Source organism: Crocodylus siamensis, chromosome 4 (genome assembly GCF_052110815.1).
Source record: "Crocodylus siamensis isolate JL-2025a chromosome 4, ASM5211081v1, whole genome shotgun sequence".
Classification (NCBI taxonomy): Eukaryota; Metazoa; Chordata; order Crocodylia; family Crocodylidae; genus Crocodylus; species Crocodylus siamensis.
In genome coordinates, this window is record NC_143398.1 from 191,436,513 (window position 1) to 191,451,660 (window position 15,148).

The window sequence follows — 15,148 nt, forward strand, 5'->3', positions numbered from 1 at the left end:
AGTGTAGCCCTTTTTAAGATTCTAAATTAATCTTATAATTGCCTCCATACAATTAAAAATAACTGAGAGTAACTTCATAGTCATGTTTTGTAATTGTTTTTCAGTAGCTGGCTTTTGAGATATCTTATTATATATTTTGGGTTTTTTTGTCTACCTTCTGAATCAGCAGCCTAAAGATGGCCATGCAGTGTTCTCAGAAAATTCAGTCATAATTAATACTCTCTACCAAACACCCATACCCACACACCCACCCATAATATTGTGCACCTTTATCTGAAGAGAATTATGATGTTTAAGTAGATTCACCAGTATTGGTAAGGCTTGTTCCTCCACTATGTTCTCCTGGCTGATTGGATTGTTTATATGAGCCACACCTGTAAAAGTCCACATGACAGATACATATCCTACATAAATTATTTGTGAAAGATAGAAAAGAAACAATTACCCAATATATATACATAGTAGAAGCAGATTGCATAAGAGTATTTGTAATATACACTTTACTCCTGAAAAAAATGGTGGCATGGCACAACGCAGCTAAAGGAATTAACTTGGATCCTGAAAACAATACAGATGTATTAGCATGATATCTTGCCTAAGCTAATATACCCTGTTTAGCACTGCATTGTGCAGACGTGCCCTTAGAACTCAAACTGTAAAAGAGCTACTGCTTTTTCATCAACTTTTTTTCTCAGATTCAGTCTTGGAGACTGTAGAAGCAGCAGTTAAAGGTAGGCCACTTAAAGTTATTTCTATTTAGGGTGTATCTATATGGCTCCCTAGGAACTAGATGAGGTACCAGAAGTGGTGTGGGATTCTACCATGGCCAATTAGTCCTGCCGAGAAGGATAACTAGCAGAGCACCGGCTAACATGGTTATCCTGTTAGCAGAACGTAAGCTAACAAAGGCATCTGCACTGTACTGTGTTGTGCCATGGGAACCACTTGGAAACAAACTAAGGGTCCACCCTAGCTTTTCAGTCTAAACCAGTGAAAGCCAACCTTGCCACAAACTAGGCCCCATGCCTTCTCCAACTGGTACTGGGATACTCTTCCTCTGCTGCTCAGCTTTCTGGACAGGGAAAATGAGCCAGGGAACAGTCTACTGCTCTGCTTTCTGCTTCCAACCTTATCTGCTACTGTGCCTGCCCCCACTTTGATCTGCTGTGTGCCACAGGCATTGACTATCTGTGCCATGTGTGTGGCAGGTCAGCTGGCCCTAGTTTAAACCACAGTCCTGACCAAAACTATATATCATATCATATATCATAACATATCATATATCATATCTTATGAAAGTATCACAGGATATTTTTCCTTAAACTATCTGAAATATGAAAAAGAATTAAACAGAAATATCTTTTTTGAACATATCTTAAGGAGATGGGCTTACTATAAAATATATTTTTTTTTTTACAACTCCCCAAATAAAAGTCTGACTTGGCTCCCAGAGTTTTTATTAAAATTATTAATATGATAAAATGAATAAGGATAATAAGTAAAGAAAAACATGCAAAACATGACAAATTAGGAGCTCATGGAAAAGCAGATTAACTGATCAGCAGCTAATGAGCCTCTCCTATGGCTCAGCTATAACACTAGAAGGAATTTTGTAAGTGGCATGCTAGGGTTCAAACTGGTGCTTATTGTGTCAAAATTCTTTAGTATGCACAAAGTATGACCAAAGTAAGAGTCTCATATGGTATTAAAGGTTTCTTCATGACATTTAGGTTCAATACTACAGTAGATATCAATACTAAAGAAAATATACTCTTTATTCATTGATAGTTTCAAACAGGCAAGCAGGCAGCCACAATGCTGTTGGGGCAGGGGGGTGAGCGCCAACCAGCAGTCAGCAACCATCCACCAATGCTGTTGGGGGGGCCGGGGGAGGCGGGTGGCCAGCAGTGACTGCCTGCAGGAGCCACCGGCAGTGTCAGTGGCACCTTTTTGCAGGGGGTGCACTGCCAAGCTCAGGGAGTGCATGTGCACCTATGTGCAACCACTACATGTTGCCAATGAGTGCATGAAAAGAATAATACAATGTATCTGTATTATCTTGTCATTTTTACATTACCCACAAATATAAGGAGCATTATGAAGTTTCATGCACAGGAATAACTAAATCCTCTAGAAAATAATGTATAGAGGGAAATGTGCAAATAGAACCAGTGTAGCCCTTTTTAAGATTCTAAATTAATCTTATAATTGCCTCCATACAATTAAAAATAACTGAGAGTAACTTCATAGACATGTAGGTTTTTTTCCATGCAAAACCTCTTTTCTCTTAAAGCAATAAAACAGATTCTACAAACCAATACAAATGGTCCCCAAGGCTCTAATGACACTCAAGAGCGTGCCTTCTGCAATTTTTGAGCTTCTCAACAATCGAACCAGAGGGCCAATTCCATTCCCTTCACATATTTGATTTTGATGAAGTCTGCTGTCTTTGCTAAGAGCTATGACTGCTTCACCTCCTTCCAAAACAAAAAAAAAAGTACTTTTAAAAAATCCATTTACCTGTCTAATATCTTGCAGAAGCGCACAACACACTCACACAGCTTACCAACAAACTGCATTTTATCAGATGGTGACAAAAGCATATCAATAATGAAGTTGTACCCAATCTGTTCTGCCATGAACTTTTGCTGCTTCAGTGTTTGTCCTGCCAATGACCACAAAGCTGTTGCACCTTGTTCTTTAACTTTCAAGTGAAATGCCTGCATATTTGAGGGGGAAAATACCAAATAACTATACCCTTGCTAGAAGAATTTTATGGCTGACATGTCTAAAAAAAAACATATTTAGTCTATGAAATTAAGATATGTTTAATGATTCTAATTACACCATGTTCATGAATAAACTGATGTAACATTTTAATAGAATAAAAATGAAAAATAAATCCTTGCCTTCAAGAGCTTCAAAAGATACTTTGTTACTGATTTTGCCAGAAACTCCTTCTGTATATAAACATTGTTGTTAGCTAGTGCCTCGATAGCCATAGCACCTTTCACCTGCACGCTTAATTTCCTTTCACGGAGAAGATCAATTAGAAGACCAACTGCATCTGCATTTGCAATGGCCTCCTGCATCTGTATATTCCCCCGAGCAAGTTCTGCAATAGCTGCTGAAGATACAGCCTGTAGAACATCTTTAAAAGCAAGACAAGTTTAGTCATAGGATTTTAAGAACAAATAAAGAGCTCTTTCATTGTTTTTACTTTAAAAAAATCTATAGCAGATTACCTGTACTTACATTTCAACATGTTAGAACTAATTCACATATAAGCTAAGTACAGACAGTCAAAAAGTTTGAGGCTGAATTGATTCAGTCTTTGCAGGTTAGTCTAAGCTGCAAAGATTGAACCAATAAACAAATGAACAGACATGCACTTTTCTTTCAGGAAATGCAGCCACATGCCTACAGTGGCTCAAGCCAGAAGCCAGGGGTTGCTACAGCATGGCTGTCTGGAATGTAGCCAGCATAGGCTGTGTGTTCAATTCCTTATCCTGATGCCTCCGAGGTCTCTGGGATTTGCAGTCCACAATCACAGCAGCAGCAGAACTCTGCAGTCCAGCCCAGTGGTGATATGTAGGGGGTGCATGGAGGTGCACGTGCACCCCCTCACAGCCAGCATTCCTGGGTAGGGGGGGACAGGCAAGAGCACTGGTGCCCCCCAGAGAGTGCTGGCCAGGGAGTGGGGGGTGCCAGGAGAAGTAGTCCACCCTGTGGCCGATCATGCTGACCCGGAAGTGCCAGTGGCACACCTGGAAGTGGCAATCGGTACCACTTGTGGGTTGGCGGGGGGCCCTCCCCCTGGTTGGCAGGATCAGCTGCAGGGGGACCCCCCTGATCCCTGACTGTTCGCTGGGGGGGGGGGCAAGTGCCCCCCTGCGACTTAGGGACCACTAGTTGCCTATGGCCCAGGGCAGCAAAATACTGGGATGCTGGGGAACTCTGATTTAACACTCCCCTATAGGGCTGTGGCTACACCGCCAGGTCCAATACTGCTGCCCTGTGGCCTACTCCCCCAGGTGGGAGGACTGGCCCGGCTGGGACCCAACCCTGCTCCAGGACTGCCTGACCTGCGCCTGCCTCGTGCCCAGGCTGGAGGAGCAGGGCTCTAGGGTGCTCTGATCCTGCCTGCATGGGCCATTCCAAGGAAGGCGCTGCTTGTCTCTCTGCCCTCTGTGCCTGCCAGGCTCCATGTTCCAGCCTCCCCCACCCTACTCCCAGTGCCGGGCTCCAGCCGGGACCCGCTTCCCCTCAGCAGAGCAGTAAAGGCCGCGTCCTGGGGCTGAGAAGAATCCCAGAAACTCTGAGAGATGAGGGGAGAACCTGCCCCCACTTCCCCAGGCTCCGAGCTGGTCCGTGTACCAGGCCTGCTACAGCTCCAGGCCAGGGAGGATGTGGCTCTGCCTAGCCAGGACTGGGGTGGGGCTGGGTGAGAAAGAGCTGGGAAAGCAGGAACTTGCAGCCCAGAACCCCTGGGGCTTGGAGACTACAGGGGTTGGGGCAGGAGTGAGCTCAGGCACCACCAGAGAACAAGAGAGGCCCACACTGCTGATCTCAGCGGGGTGCTCCTGACCGGGCTGGGTGGGGGCGGAGCATGCAGAGAGGAGGGAGAGTAGATCCTGGGTTGCCCTTTATTTCAAAAAGTGATCTTCACCCCCAAAAAGGTTGGAGAACACTGTTGTACTGTCAACAATAAATTGTACATACAGGGCTTGCTGTCACACACTATGGGTTATGTAATTGTTCAAACCCAATACAAATAAATATATATTGTACAAACATTTACGATTTACTTGTCATGTAACCCCATTCAGGTCAATGGAGATGCACAGAGTGAAACAGAAGACAGTTCTTAATGCCATTTTTCCCTGTCAATCTTTTCTCTCAGGGACACAAGGCATTTTATATTAAACATTATCACCCACCGTATGAAGACAATTTTCCATTGTATGAAGGCAATTGTATGTAATCTACATACAGATAGTTTGGAAATTTAGTCCCCTGTGCAGGAAGCAAAAAAATCAATATTAACTGGCATGGGAAACAAAAGCATTATTCAAAGTCCATTCAAATCAGTGGAATTCTTCAGATTAAATATAATGGTTCTGATTCAGACCTAAAGATATTCAAGAAAATGCATCATCCAAACCAGGATTATCAGTTGAAGTTTACACTTTTAAAATGTTGATAGTAAGAGTACAAAATGAACATATAAAAATGAATGTTTACCTGACTCTGAAGTTAGGAATTTAACAAGTAACGGAATACCCTGATGTTCCCAGACTGCATTTTGATTACATTTGTTCTGGATGCATAACACTCTGATGCAGTTTATCACATTCACTAATAAATCTTGTATTTTACTTTTTAAAAGATTTATTAGAGGAGGAATTCCACCCTAAACGAGTTTAAAAAAAGCACAACACATTTCTGTAATATGGAACCGTCCTAAAAAAGGTGACTGCAATTTTATTTCACGTAGCATATTATATTGATACCTATATTTGTATTTTTGAGATAAAAGTGAAATAGATTATGCCAATTATGAAAATGACTTAATTTTAGGAAAAGTAAACAAATGAATTCCCATCTTTTAAAGGTAAAGAATGTAAACATAACTAACAGTTCTTATATTAGGACTCACCAGCTCAGCAATGATATTCTGATAACTGTCGAACTGGGCAATATCATATAGGATAACAGCACAACGAGACTGAAGTTCAGGTTCACCAGAACTCAATAACTCAATTAACACTGAAATGCCTCCTGCTTCTACAAAGGCCTTTGAAATGGGAAGATGTGTTGATATATTACTCAGAACTCCTGAAGCTGTACATGCCAGTTTGATTGGCTGGCTTTTTAACAAATTGATTAAAGCGGGTATAGTACCTGCAACGAAGAAAACAACCTCAGCTGCAGTCACTGTGACAAAATATGTTTGGCAAAATATGTGTATACACACACACACACACTTTAAACAGTCATTGTACAAAATACGTGAAACAGTCCTGGGCGCAGAACCCATCACACCCCCATTCTTCCCCCACAACATAAGTACTTTAACCACTAGACTACAGAGACTAGTACCTCTCCTTGGTGTTCTTCCTGGCTCAGTACACCTCAAATTCTTTTCTGTACTATAGCACAACTTAAAATGAAAAGTGGAGAATTTCCCATCCATGTAATTTCCCCTATATTCTGGCAGCTACACCACTCTTCTGAGAGGTCAAGCTGTGGGTCTGAAACACCTTAGGCTAAAGAATAGGTTTAACCTGGCTTTCCCATTTCCTGGGTCAGTGCTTCAACCACTGCATTTTTGTAAAAGTTGGGCACCACCAACAGGTCATGGTCTAAAAGAAAAGAGTAAGTTCTGCTCAGTTTTTTTAAAGAAATAGCACAGGTCCCTATCTTCAGGAGATGGTAGATTCTGGGTTCTGACTGTGCCCTAAGGAAGCTTCATTATACTTCTGTCCCTAAGTCCTCAGTTTAAAAGGGCCCACCAACAGCAAAAAAAGCCCCAGTTAGGCTCCAGAGCAGCAAGAGACGCGCAGGTGAAAGCCTGCCGCACCCCCGCTCCCCCAAAGCCCCCCCAGATACCCCCCAGCAGTCACGGAGCCCCCCCGCCAACCCCCAGCACAGACAGAGGCAAGTGGGACCTGTGGTGGGAGGGGGTTAACCCCTCACTGAGTGGGAGGAGGTGGCTACATGGACCCGGGCCGGGTCAAGCCAGGCCCCTACTTGGCCCAGCCCCGCAGGGAGCCACGTGACTGGAGCCGTGAGAATAGGCTGCACAAACAGGCGTGCTTGCCTGCCGGTGCGTGAGTTAGCGTGGAGTTCGTGCAGGAGGGCATGCGGGAGGGCCTGAGACCCTGCCTGCGAACCCCCCCCAGGGTAGACAGTCCCAACCATAACCAGCCTACCAGAGGCATGACACGGATGGGCACGTGCTGCTCCCCAAGGGTCCCTTCGGGCTCTGCGGCCCCACCCTACCCCCGGCACCTCAGAGACCACCACCTAGACGGAGCCCATGGTTCCAGCCTCCACGCAGATGGAACCCCTGGCTCTTGGCTGCAGAGGCTGCCTGTCCCTTTTTCAGGCTCTGGGGCCCAGGAGCATGGCCACCTCCCCGTGTGGGGTCTGCTCCCTTTTGGGGTCTCTGTCACGCCAGCTGGAGGAGCTCCAGACCACAGTCTGGAGACTGCGTGCCATCAGGGACTGTGAGCAGGAGATCGACTCCTACTGCCAGGCTCTTCTCCCCTGGGAGCCGGAGGGTAGACCACCATCTCCTCCAGGACAAAGGAGGACTCCGGGACCTCACACTCTGTCCAGTCAGGGGCATGGACCAAGGTGGTCAAGGGCCCTAAGGCCCGCCGCACCAAGGCCCCTGCTCCACCAGAGCTTAGCAACAGGTACACACCTCTTGCTGCTCCAGCAGAGCCTACTGAGTTGCCAGCTCCCACAGGCAACACAGGCTCAACTGCAGCTACTGTCCCCGCTCTCCCCAGGACAAAACGTAAGGTGTTTCTTGTGAGAGACTCCATCCTGAGGGGGACTGAGGGAGCAATCTGCTGCCCTGACCCCTTAGTCCGGGAAGTCTGCTCCTTCCCCGGGGCCCGCATCCAGAACATTGCAGAGAAGATCCCAAAGCTGCTCCAGCCCACAGACCACTATCCCATGCTCCTTATTCATGTGGGCACCAATGACACGGCTTGGAGCGCTCCCAGCCGGGTCAAGAAGTGTTACAGGGATTTGGGAGTGGAGCTAAAGGGTCTGGGAGCACAGGCGGTGTTCTCGTCGATCCTCCCAGTCTCGGGCTATGGGCTGAGGAGGGAGAGGAGGATCCACGTAGTCAACCAAAGACTGCGGCACTGGTGTCATCGGGAAGGCTTTGGCTTCCATGACCACAGCCCACTCTTTGGCGAGAGAGGCACCGAGCTGCTGGGAAGAGATGGCCTCCACCTCTCTTCCCCTGGGGAGGAGGCTCTTCTCAGCCAGACTGGCGGACCTGCTCCACCGGGCTTTAAACTAAGCACATTGGGGAACGGGGGGGACTACCGCCACTGCTGGCCTGCTAAGCAACCCTTGCAAAGCCAGCAGGCCAAGGCACTTAAGGGAGTCCACCCTTGTCCCAGCCCTGGTACAATCCGTGGGCAAGGCAAGAGGCCCCAAAGGGACACTTGCCTGCTTGTACACAAATGCCAGGAGCTTGGGGAATAAGCAGGAGGAGCTCGTCCTCCTGCTCAATGCAAATAATTATGATGTCATAGGGATAACAAAGACCTGGTGGGACTCTACCCATGACTGGACCATGGGTATAGACGGCTATACCCTGTACAGGAGGGATTGTGTAGATAAAAGGGGTGGGGGTGTAGCTCTCTATGTTAAGGAAAACTACGCGTCCCTGCAAGCTGATCTTGGCAACCAGGGTGGACGACTGGAGACCCTCTGGGTTAAAATCCGTGGGGAACACGGCACAGGGGACACAACGGTGGGAGTCTACTACAGACCTCCCACCCAAAGTCCTGAGCTTGACCAGGAGTTCGCCCAGGAACTGCCTGAGGCCACATGCTCCGGGACCATGGTTGTCATGGGGGACTTCAATTACCCGGACATCTCATGGGAGAATCACTCAGCAAAATCCCAGCAGTCGCAAAGCTTCTTCTCATGCGTGGATGACCTCTACCTGACTCAAGAAGTCTATGGGCCAACGAGAGGCAAAGTGCTGCTCAACCTGGTACTGACTACTGGGGATGACCTAATCGGCGACCTAGTGAACGATGGGAAGCTGAGTGACAGCGACCATGGGCTGATCACTTTCACCATCCGCCGTAAAGCTGGCAAGTCAATCAGCAACACAGAAGTCCTTGTCTTCAAAAAAGCTGACTTTGATAAGCTCAGGAGGCTGGTCAGTCAGGCCCTCAGGGACCATGACCCCAGGGAGAGGGGAGTTCAAGAAGAGTGCTTGATCCTCAAGGGAGCGATCCTCAATGCACAAGATAAGTCTATTCCATCTCGGAGGAAAGGCAGCAACAGGGAACAGCAGCCCCACCAGCTCTCCAGGGACCTAGCAGCCCTCCTGAGGCTAGGAAGAAAGACCTACAAAGGATGGAGGACGGGATTAACCTCCAAGGAGGAATTTTTTGCACTGGTCCGGTCCTGCAGGGAGTAAACCAGGAAAGCCAAGGCTGCAACTGAAGTCCAACTAGCTTTGAGCATCAAGGACAATAAAAAGTCCTTTTTCAGATATGTGGGGAGCCGGAGGAAAAGCAAGGGCAACGCTGGACCTCTGCTGAACCAGATGGGGCAACTGACAACTGACACCCAGGAAAAAGCCAACCTATTAAATGGGTACTTTGCATCAGTCTTTCATCAGTCACATGGGACGTCCATGCCCGCTACGGGACAGAGAGGTCCGGGAGAGGGAGATCCCCTCCCTTCATTAATGCTGACCTTGTGAAGGAACATCTTGAGAAGCTGGATACCTTCAAGTCAGCTGGCCCTGACAATCTATACCCCAGGGTACTCAAGGAGCTGGCGAGCATCATAGCCGAGCCCCTGGCACAGATCTTTGAAAACTCCTGGCACTCTGGTATAGTGCCCAAAGACTGAAAGAAGGCCAATGTGGTGCCTATCTTCAAGAAAGGGAGGAAAGTGGATCCAGCTAACTATAAGCCCATCAGCCTGACTTTGATCCCGGGGAAGATCTTCGAAAAGCTTATTAAACAGGCCACCCTTAATGGACTGGCCGATACCAACATCCTAAGGGATAGCCAGCATGGGTTTGTTGTGGGTAAGTCTTGCTTGAGCAATCTCATTTCCTTCTATGACCAGGTGACCTATCACCTGGACAAGGGAGAAGAGATTGATGTCATATATCTTGACTTCAAAAAAGCCTTCAATCTGGTATCCCTCTTGGCGAAGCTGGCCAATTGTGGCCTTGGGTCCACCATGATCCGCTGGCTGGGAAATTGGCTCCATGCTCAGACCCAGAGGGTAGTAATTGATGGCAGTCACTCATCATGGTGTCCTGTGACCAGTGGGGTCCCTCAAGGCTCTGTCCTTGGACCCATATTGTTCAACATCTTCATTAAAGATGTGGACATTGGAGTCAGAAGCAGACCGGCCAAGTTTTCCAATGACACCAAACTTTGGGGCAAAGCATCCATGCCAGAAGACAGGCGGGTGATCCAGGCTGATCTGGACAGGCTCAGCAAATGGGCAGACGAGAACCTGATGGTGTTTAACACTGAAAAATGCAAGGTTCTCCACCTTGGGAAAAAAACCCTGCAGCATAGGCGCGGCAGTGCTATGCTGGCTAGCACTACGGAAGAAAGAGACTTGGGGGTCACGATTGACCACAAGATGAACACGAGCCTGCAGTGTGATGCTGTGGCTAGTAAAGTGACCAAAACGCTGGCTTGCATCTATAGATGCTTCTGAAGCAAATCCCAGGATGTCCTTCTCCCCCTGTACTCGGCCTTGGTGAGGCTGCAGCTGGAGTGCTGCATCAAGTTTTGGGCTCCACAATTCAAAAAGGACGTGGAAAAGCTTGAGAGAGTCCAGAGGAGAGCCACGCGCATGATCAGAGGTCAGGAAAACAGACCTTACGATGAGAGGCTGAGAGCCATGGGGCTCTTTAGCCTGGAAAAGCATAGGCTCGGGGTGATCTGATGGCCACTTGTAAGTTTATCAGGGGTGACCACCAGTTCCTGGGGGAATGTTTATTCACCAGAGTGCCCCAACGGATGATGAGGTTGAATGGTCATAACCTACTACAAGACCATTTCAGGCTGGACATAAGGAAGAATTTCTTTACTGTCCGAGCCCCCAAGGTCTGGAACAGTCTGCCAGCGGAGGTGGTTCAAGCACCTACATTGAACACCTTCAAGAGTAAATTGGATGCTTATCTTGCTGGGATCCTATGACCCCAGCTGACTTCCTGCCCTTTGGGCAAGGGGCTGGACTCGATGATCTTCCGAGGTGCCTTCCAGCCCTGATGTCTACAAAATCTATCTGCTGGCTGTTTTGGATCCCGTTCTGATGTACCTCATTCTCCTCATCTGCTGTGTTTAAAACTTTCTTTTCAGCTGAAACGGTCCTTTAAGAGAGGCAACTGTTTTATACTTTGACCCATGTACAGATTCAACTTATCAGATATTTTATTCTCTTCATTTTGAACTGACCTGAAATTCTTCATTTTCGTTTTTTGGACATACAATTGTGAGATCCCTCATTATTCCACTTTCTTGATAACTTTTGACATCATAATTAATTTACAAAGACCAATCAATTTAAGATGTTACAACAAATGCAACAAAATCTCAAGTATACTTGCTGTGTTGTTTATATCACCTGCATCCAAAATGCACTTCCAGTAGTAATCTTTTGCTAAACAGAGTACTTCCAAGGACCTAACTGCCATTTCTTTCCTTGTAGAATCTTCACACTGTAACATCTCTATTGGGAATTTAAAACACTTTAAAAAACATTTTCTTTGCACAACACAACTGTAACTGAATGGAAACTTTAAAGATTGTTTAATTTTAAAAGTAAAATACTTTTTCAGATATTCTACTTAATACTTTGACTACAAAGACCCTATACATGAGCCGGGAGGCTGCTCCAACATGCTATAATTACGATTAATCATGATTAATTGAGCCTGCTGAAGCGTGGTAGTTACCATGCTCCAGTCAGCCTCCATGTCCCTGTGCTTCAAAATGGTGGTAGGGATGCTTTAACAAAAGCTTGTTCAACGAGCTTTCAATAAAGTGTCCCCACTGCCATTTTGAAGCACCGGAACATTGATACATGAGAAGCTCTGGGCACTTTAATTAGAGCAACTCTTGGAGCAGCTCTAATTAAAGTGCCTGCCTCTCAATCCCCTCTCCTTCCCCCCAGAGTACATGTAAAAAAGCCCCATATATCCTAATTGTGCTAAAATCAAGCACAATGAGTTAATTACTGAATGAAGGAAAGTTCTCGGGTAAAGAACAATTCCTATTACTTTACAACTAGATAAAGCCATTTTCTTACATGCACGTCTCGTCACTGGAATGTCTCCCTTTAGCCTTTTCTTCCCCTGCTGTCTTCCCCCTCCCCTCTCTGCTTTACCTTTTGCCTTTCTAATTTCTACCTATTTACATTTTCACTGATATCCTGCCACACTTTTAACTTCTCTCATTTCTTGGAGTCTCAAAACAGCAGAGACCCCCTATGCCTGAAGAAGGGTGGACTGTGCCCGAAAGCTTGCTAAGAACTTTTTCCTAACTACTCAGTTGGTCTAATAATAGATATCACATCTACTCAATGAACCTTGACTGTGTATGCAATTATATTTTTATGGGCATGCCAGTATAAGAAAATGAGTTTGTAAGGTTTAATTTTAAAAATTAAATTGCTGATCCTGCTTCCGCATTATGGAAGGTTGACATAAGACTTTCTGATCTATAGCTGAAGGTCCTAATCCTGCAAACATTTACACATATGAGCATTTTTAATATTTGAACAGTTCACTGAGCTCAGTGGGACTACTCACAGGAATAAAACTAAGCAAGCATTACATCTGAAGGATAAGGGCATGAAACAGTAGGATAAAGAGTAAAGGTATATAACAATAAAATATAGTGATCCCAACTGTAACTGAAACAGTATCATAAGGATGCATTCTAGAAATGCTACACTTCATGTATCAATCTGGTATTTTTTACATTCAAACTAAGAGGTATGAACCAGAATGATTTAAATTATCCCTACGCAACCCTACACAAGTAAATGAATGTACCCAAGGGCAACTAGAATCATAATTTACCAGTCCAAAATTCAAATTGTATTTCTCATTATTTGTAGTGTGGTTTGGGAAGAATTTCAGATAGGTGTGTTCTCATTTTAGAGAAAATGGCAGTGGTTAAAGTGACTGTTTCTTTGAGAAAGAATGTGTATGCTTACCTACAAGAGTAATCCAAACTGGAAGATCTGGATTATTAAGTTCTATTAGATGTTTAAGAATTTCTGTGTGAAAGTACAGCACTGCTAAATTAATTATGTTGTTTCCTTCGCTATCAGTTTTTTTCCAATTGGCACCAAGAGAAAACAAATACTGTAGTGTGTCCAATGCTCCAGCTGAAGCAGCAAGCAATAGTGGATTAGTACGATATCTACAGGGACACAGAAATATACCATCATCAATATGTAGTAAAAATGTGGAGTATGAAAACATTTGCTATGCAGTTATTAAAACTTTATCATCATGGTTTTTCTTATTAAGATTTAGTTTGATTATTAAACAATTATTTTAAAAAATGGAATCCAGCAGAATGTGAATGCATATGTTCCCAAATCAGATGCATCTGTGGAGGCTTTTTAGTTTTAATTGTTCACTTAATGTTTTCATCACTAAATTAAGCTTTCCTGGGGCTCTGTCTAAATCCTAGGAAGGTCAATAGCAGTTATCTTCAATGGAACATACATTAGATACTTATTTCCTATTGCTCAAGGGTAGACAGTAGTATCATGATACTAAGAATGATTTTCAGCATTTCACTAGGGGTACAATCCTCTTCTCTCCTGCCCTTCTATTGTTTAAATGTATCACAGGACCCTGAGGCTAGGGACACAAGTTACACATAGACTGGTTTAAGTGATCAAAAACTGGGTTAAACCTGCTTAAACAGAACAGAACAGAAGCTCAGTGCACATAAACCAGTTTCAAAATAGCCGAAACTGGTTTGAGATGCGTCAGCCAGAATGGCTGATCTACTCGACAGAGCTTTAAACTAAGCTTGCTGGGGGATGGGCAGACAAGCACCAATGCAAGCCCACCAAGCATCAACTGCAGAATCAGTAAGTCATGCAACACAAGGGACACAAGTAAACTTCCAAGGGAATTCACTCCTACCCCAGCCCAGGGATGGGACTCTTCTAGGAGTGCTGGGAAGCCTAGGACCTCCGATGGCAGGTTTACTTGCCTGTACACAAATGACAGGAGACTGGGGAACTGGCCCTCCTGCTAACCAAAAATGAATACAATCTCATAGGAATAACACAGACCTGGTGGGACTGCACCTATGACTGGACCACAGGTATAGATGGTTATACCTTACACAGGAGGGATCATGTTGCTAAAAAGGGCAGGGAGCTGTCTATGTGAAGGAGCAGTACACTTCCCTACAAGTGGAGTATAACACCCAAGAAGGGTGACTCAAGACCCTCTGGGTCAGATTACAGGGGGAACCTGGTGAAGAGGATATAACGGCAGGAGTCTACTACAGGTCTCCTAACCAAGAGGAAGATCTTTACCACGCATTTGCAAGGGAACTGGCAGAGGCATGAACGGTGCGTGCCCCTGGCACCTGGGGGGAGCATGGCTGTGCTAGTGGTGATGGGAGCACAGCAGCGGTGGCAGGAGCCCAGCACCGGTAAACCAAGGAGCTCCTGCAGACGCTGCCAGTACTGGCAGTGGTGAGGGACAGGAAGGGGTGGTGAGAGCTGGCTAGGGGTCAGTGACCGCCCACAGCCACTGCCGGCAGCATCAGCGGTGGCCAGTGGTGATCATGGACCGCCCGCAGATGCTGCCAGTGGTGTTGGCAGCGTCTTTTTGCAGGGGGTGCACCACCATGCTCAGGGGGTACATGTGCGCCCCCTACATGTTGCCACTGGGCAGAGGCTGCATGCTCTCAGTGCAAGGTTGCCATGGGCAACTTCAACTACCCTGACATCTCATGGGAGGAGCACTCTGCCAAATCTGATCTGTCACATAGCTTTCTCACCTATATTGATGAACTCTACTCGTCCCAAGAAGCCTACGGGGCAGCAAGAGGTAAGGCACTCCTGGATCTGGTACTGGCCAAAGGGGATGATCTAGTGAGTGACCTGAGAATCGAAGGGATGATGGGAGACAGTGATCATGAGTTGATCACTTTCTCTACCCATTGCCAACCTGACAAATCAGTCAGCAATGCAGTAATCCTTGATTTTAGAAAATCCAACTTTCATAAGCTCAGGAGGTTGGTTGACAAGGCCCTGAGAAGCCATGATCTGATTGAGAGGGGAGTCCATGACAAATGGTCGCTCCTTAAGGATGCGATCGTTGAAGCACAAGGGAAGTCCATCCCAGCCCATAGGAAAGGTAGCA

General features: G+C 46.0%; 1 protein-coding gene across 1 annotated transcript in view; it reads right to left on the bottom strand.

Moving 5' to 3' along the window:
- Positions 1-15,148, bottom strand: part of ANKAR (ankyrin and armadillo repeat containing) — a 62,162-nt gene that overhangs the window by 27,057 nt on the left and 19,957 nt on the right. The window contains exons 11-18 of the mRNA XM_090045249.1: positions 12,964-13,172; positions 11,368-11,472; positions 5,660-5,904; positions 5,245-5,413; positions 2,910-3,151; positions 2,567-2,720; positions 2,316-2,477; positions 307-374 (exon numbers count right to left, since the gene is read on the bottom strand). Of these exons, the coding sequence (XP_089901375.1) occupies positions 307-374; positions 2,316-2,477; positions 2,567-2,720; positions 2,910-3,151; positions 5,245-5,413; positions 5,660-5,904; positions 11,368-11,472; positions 12,964-13,172 (1,354 nt within the window). The remainder of the gene's footprint in view (positions 1-306; positions 375-2,315; positions 2,478-2,566; positions 2,721-2,909; positions 3,152-5,244; positions 5,414-5,659; positions 5,905-11,367; positions 11,473-12,963; positions 13,173-15,148) is intronic.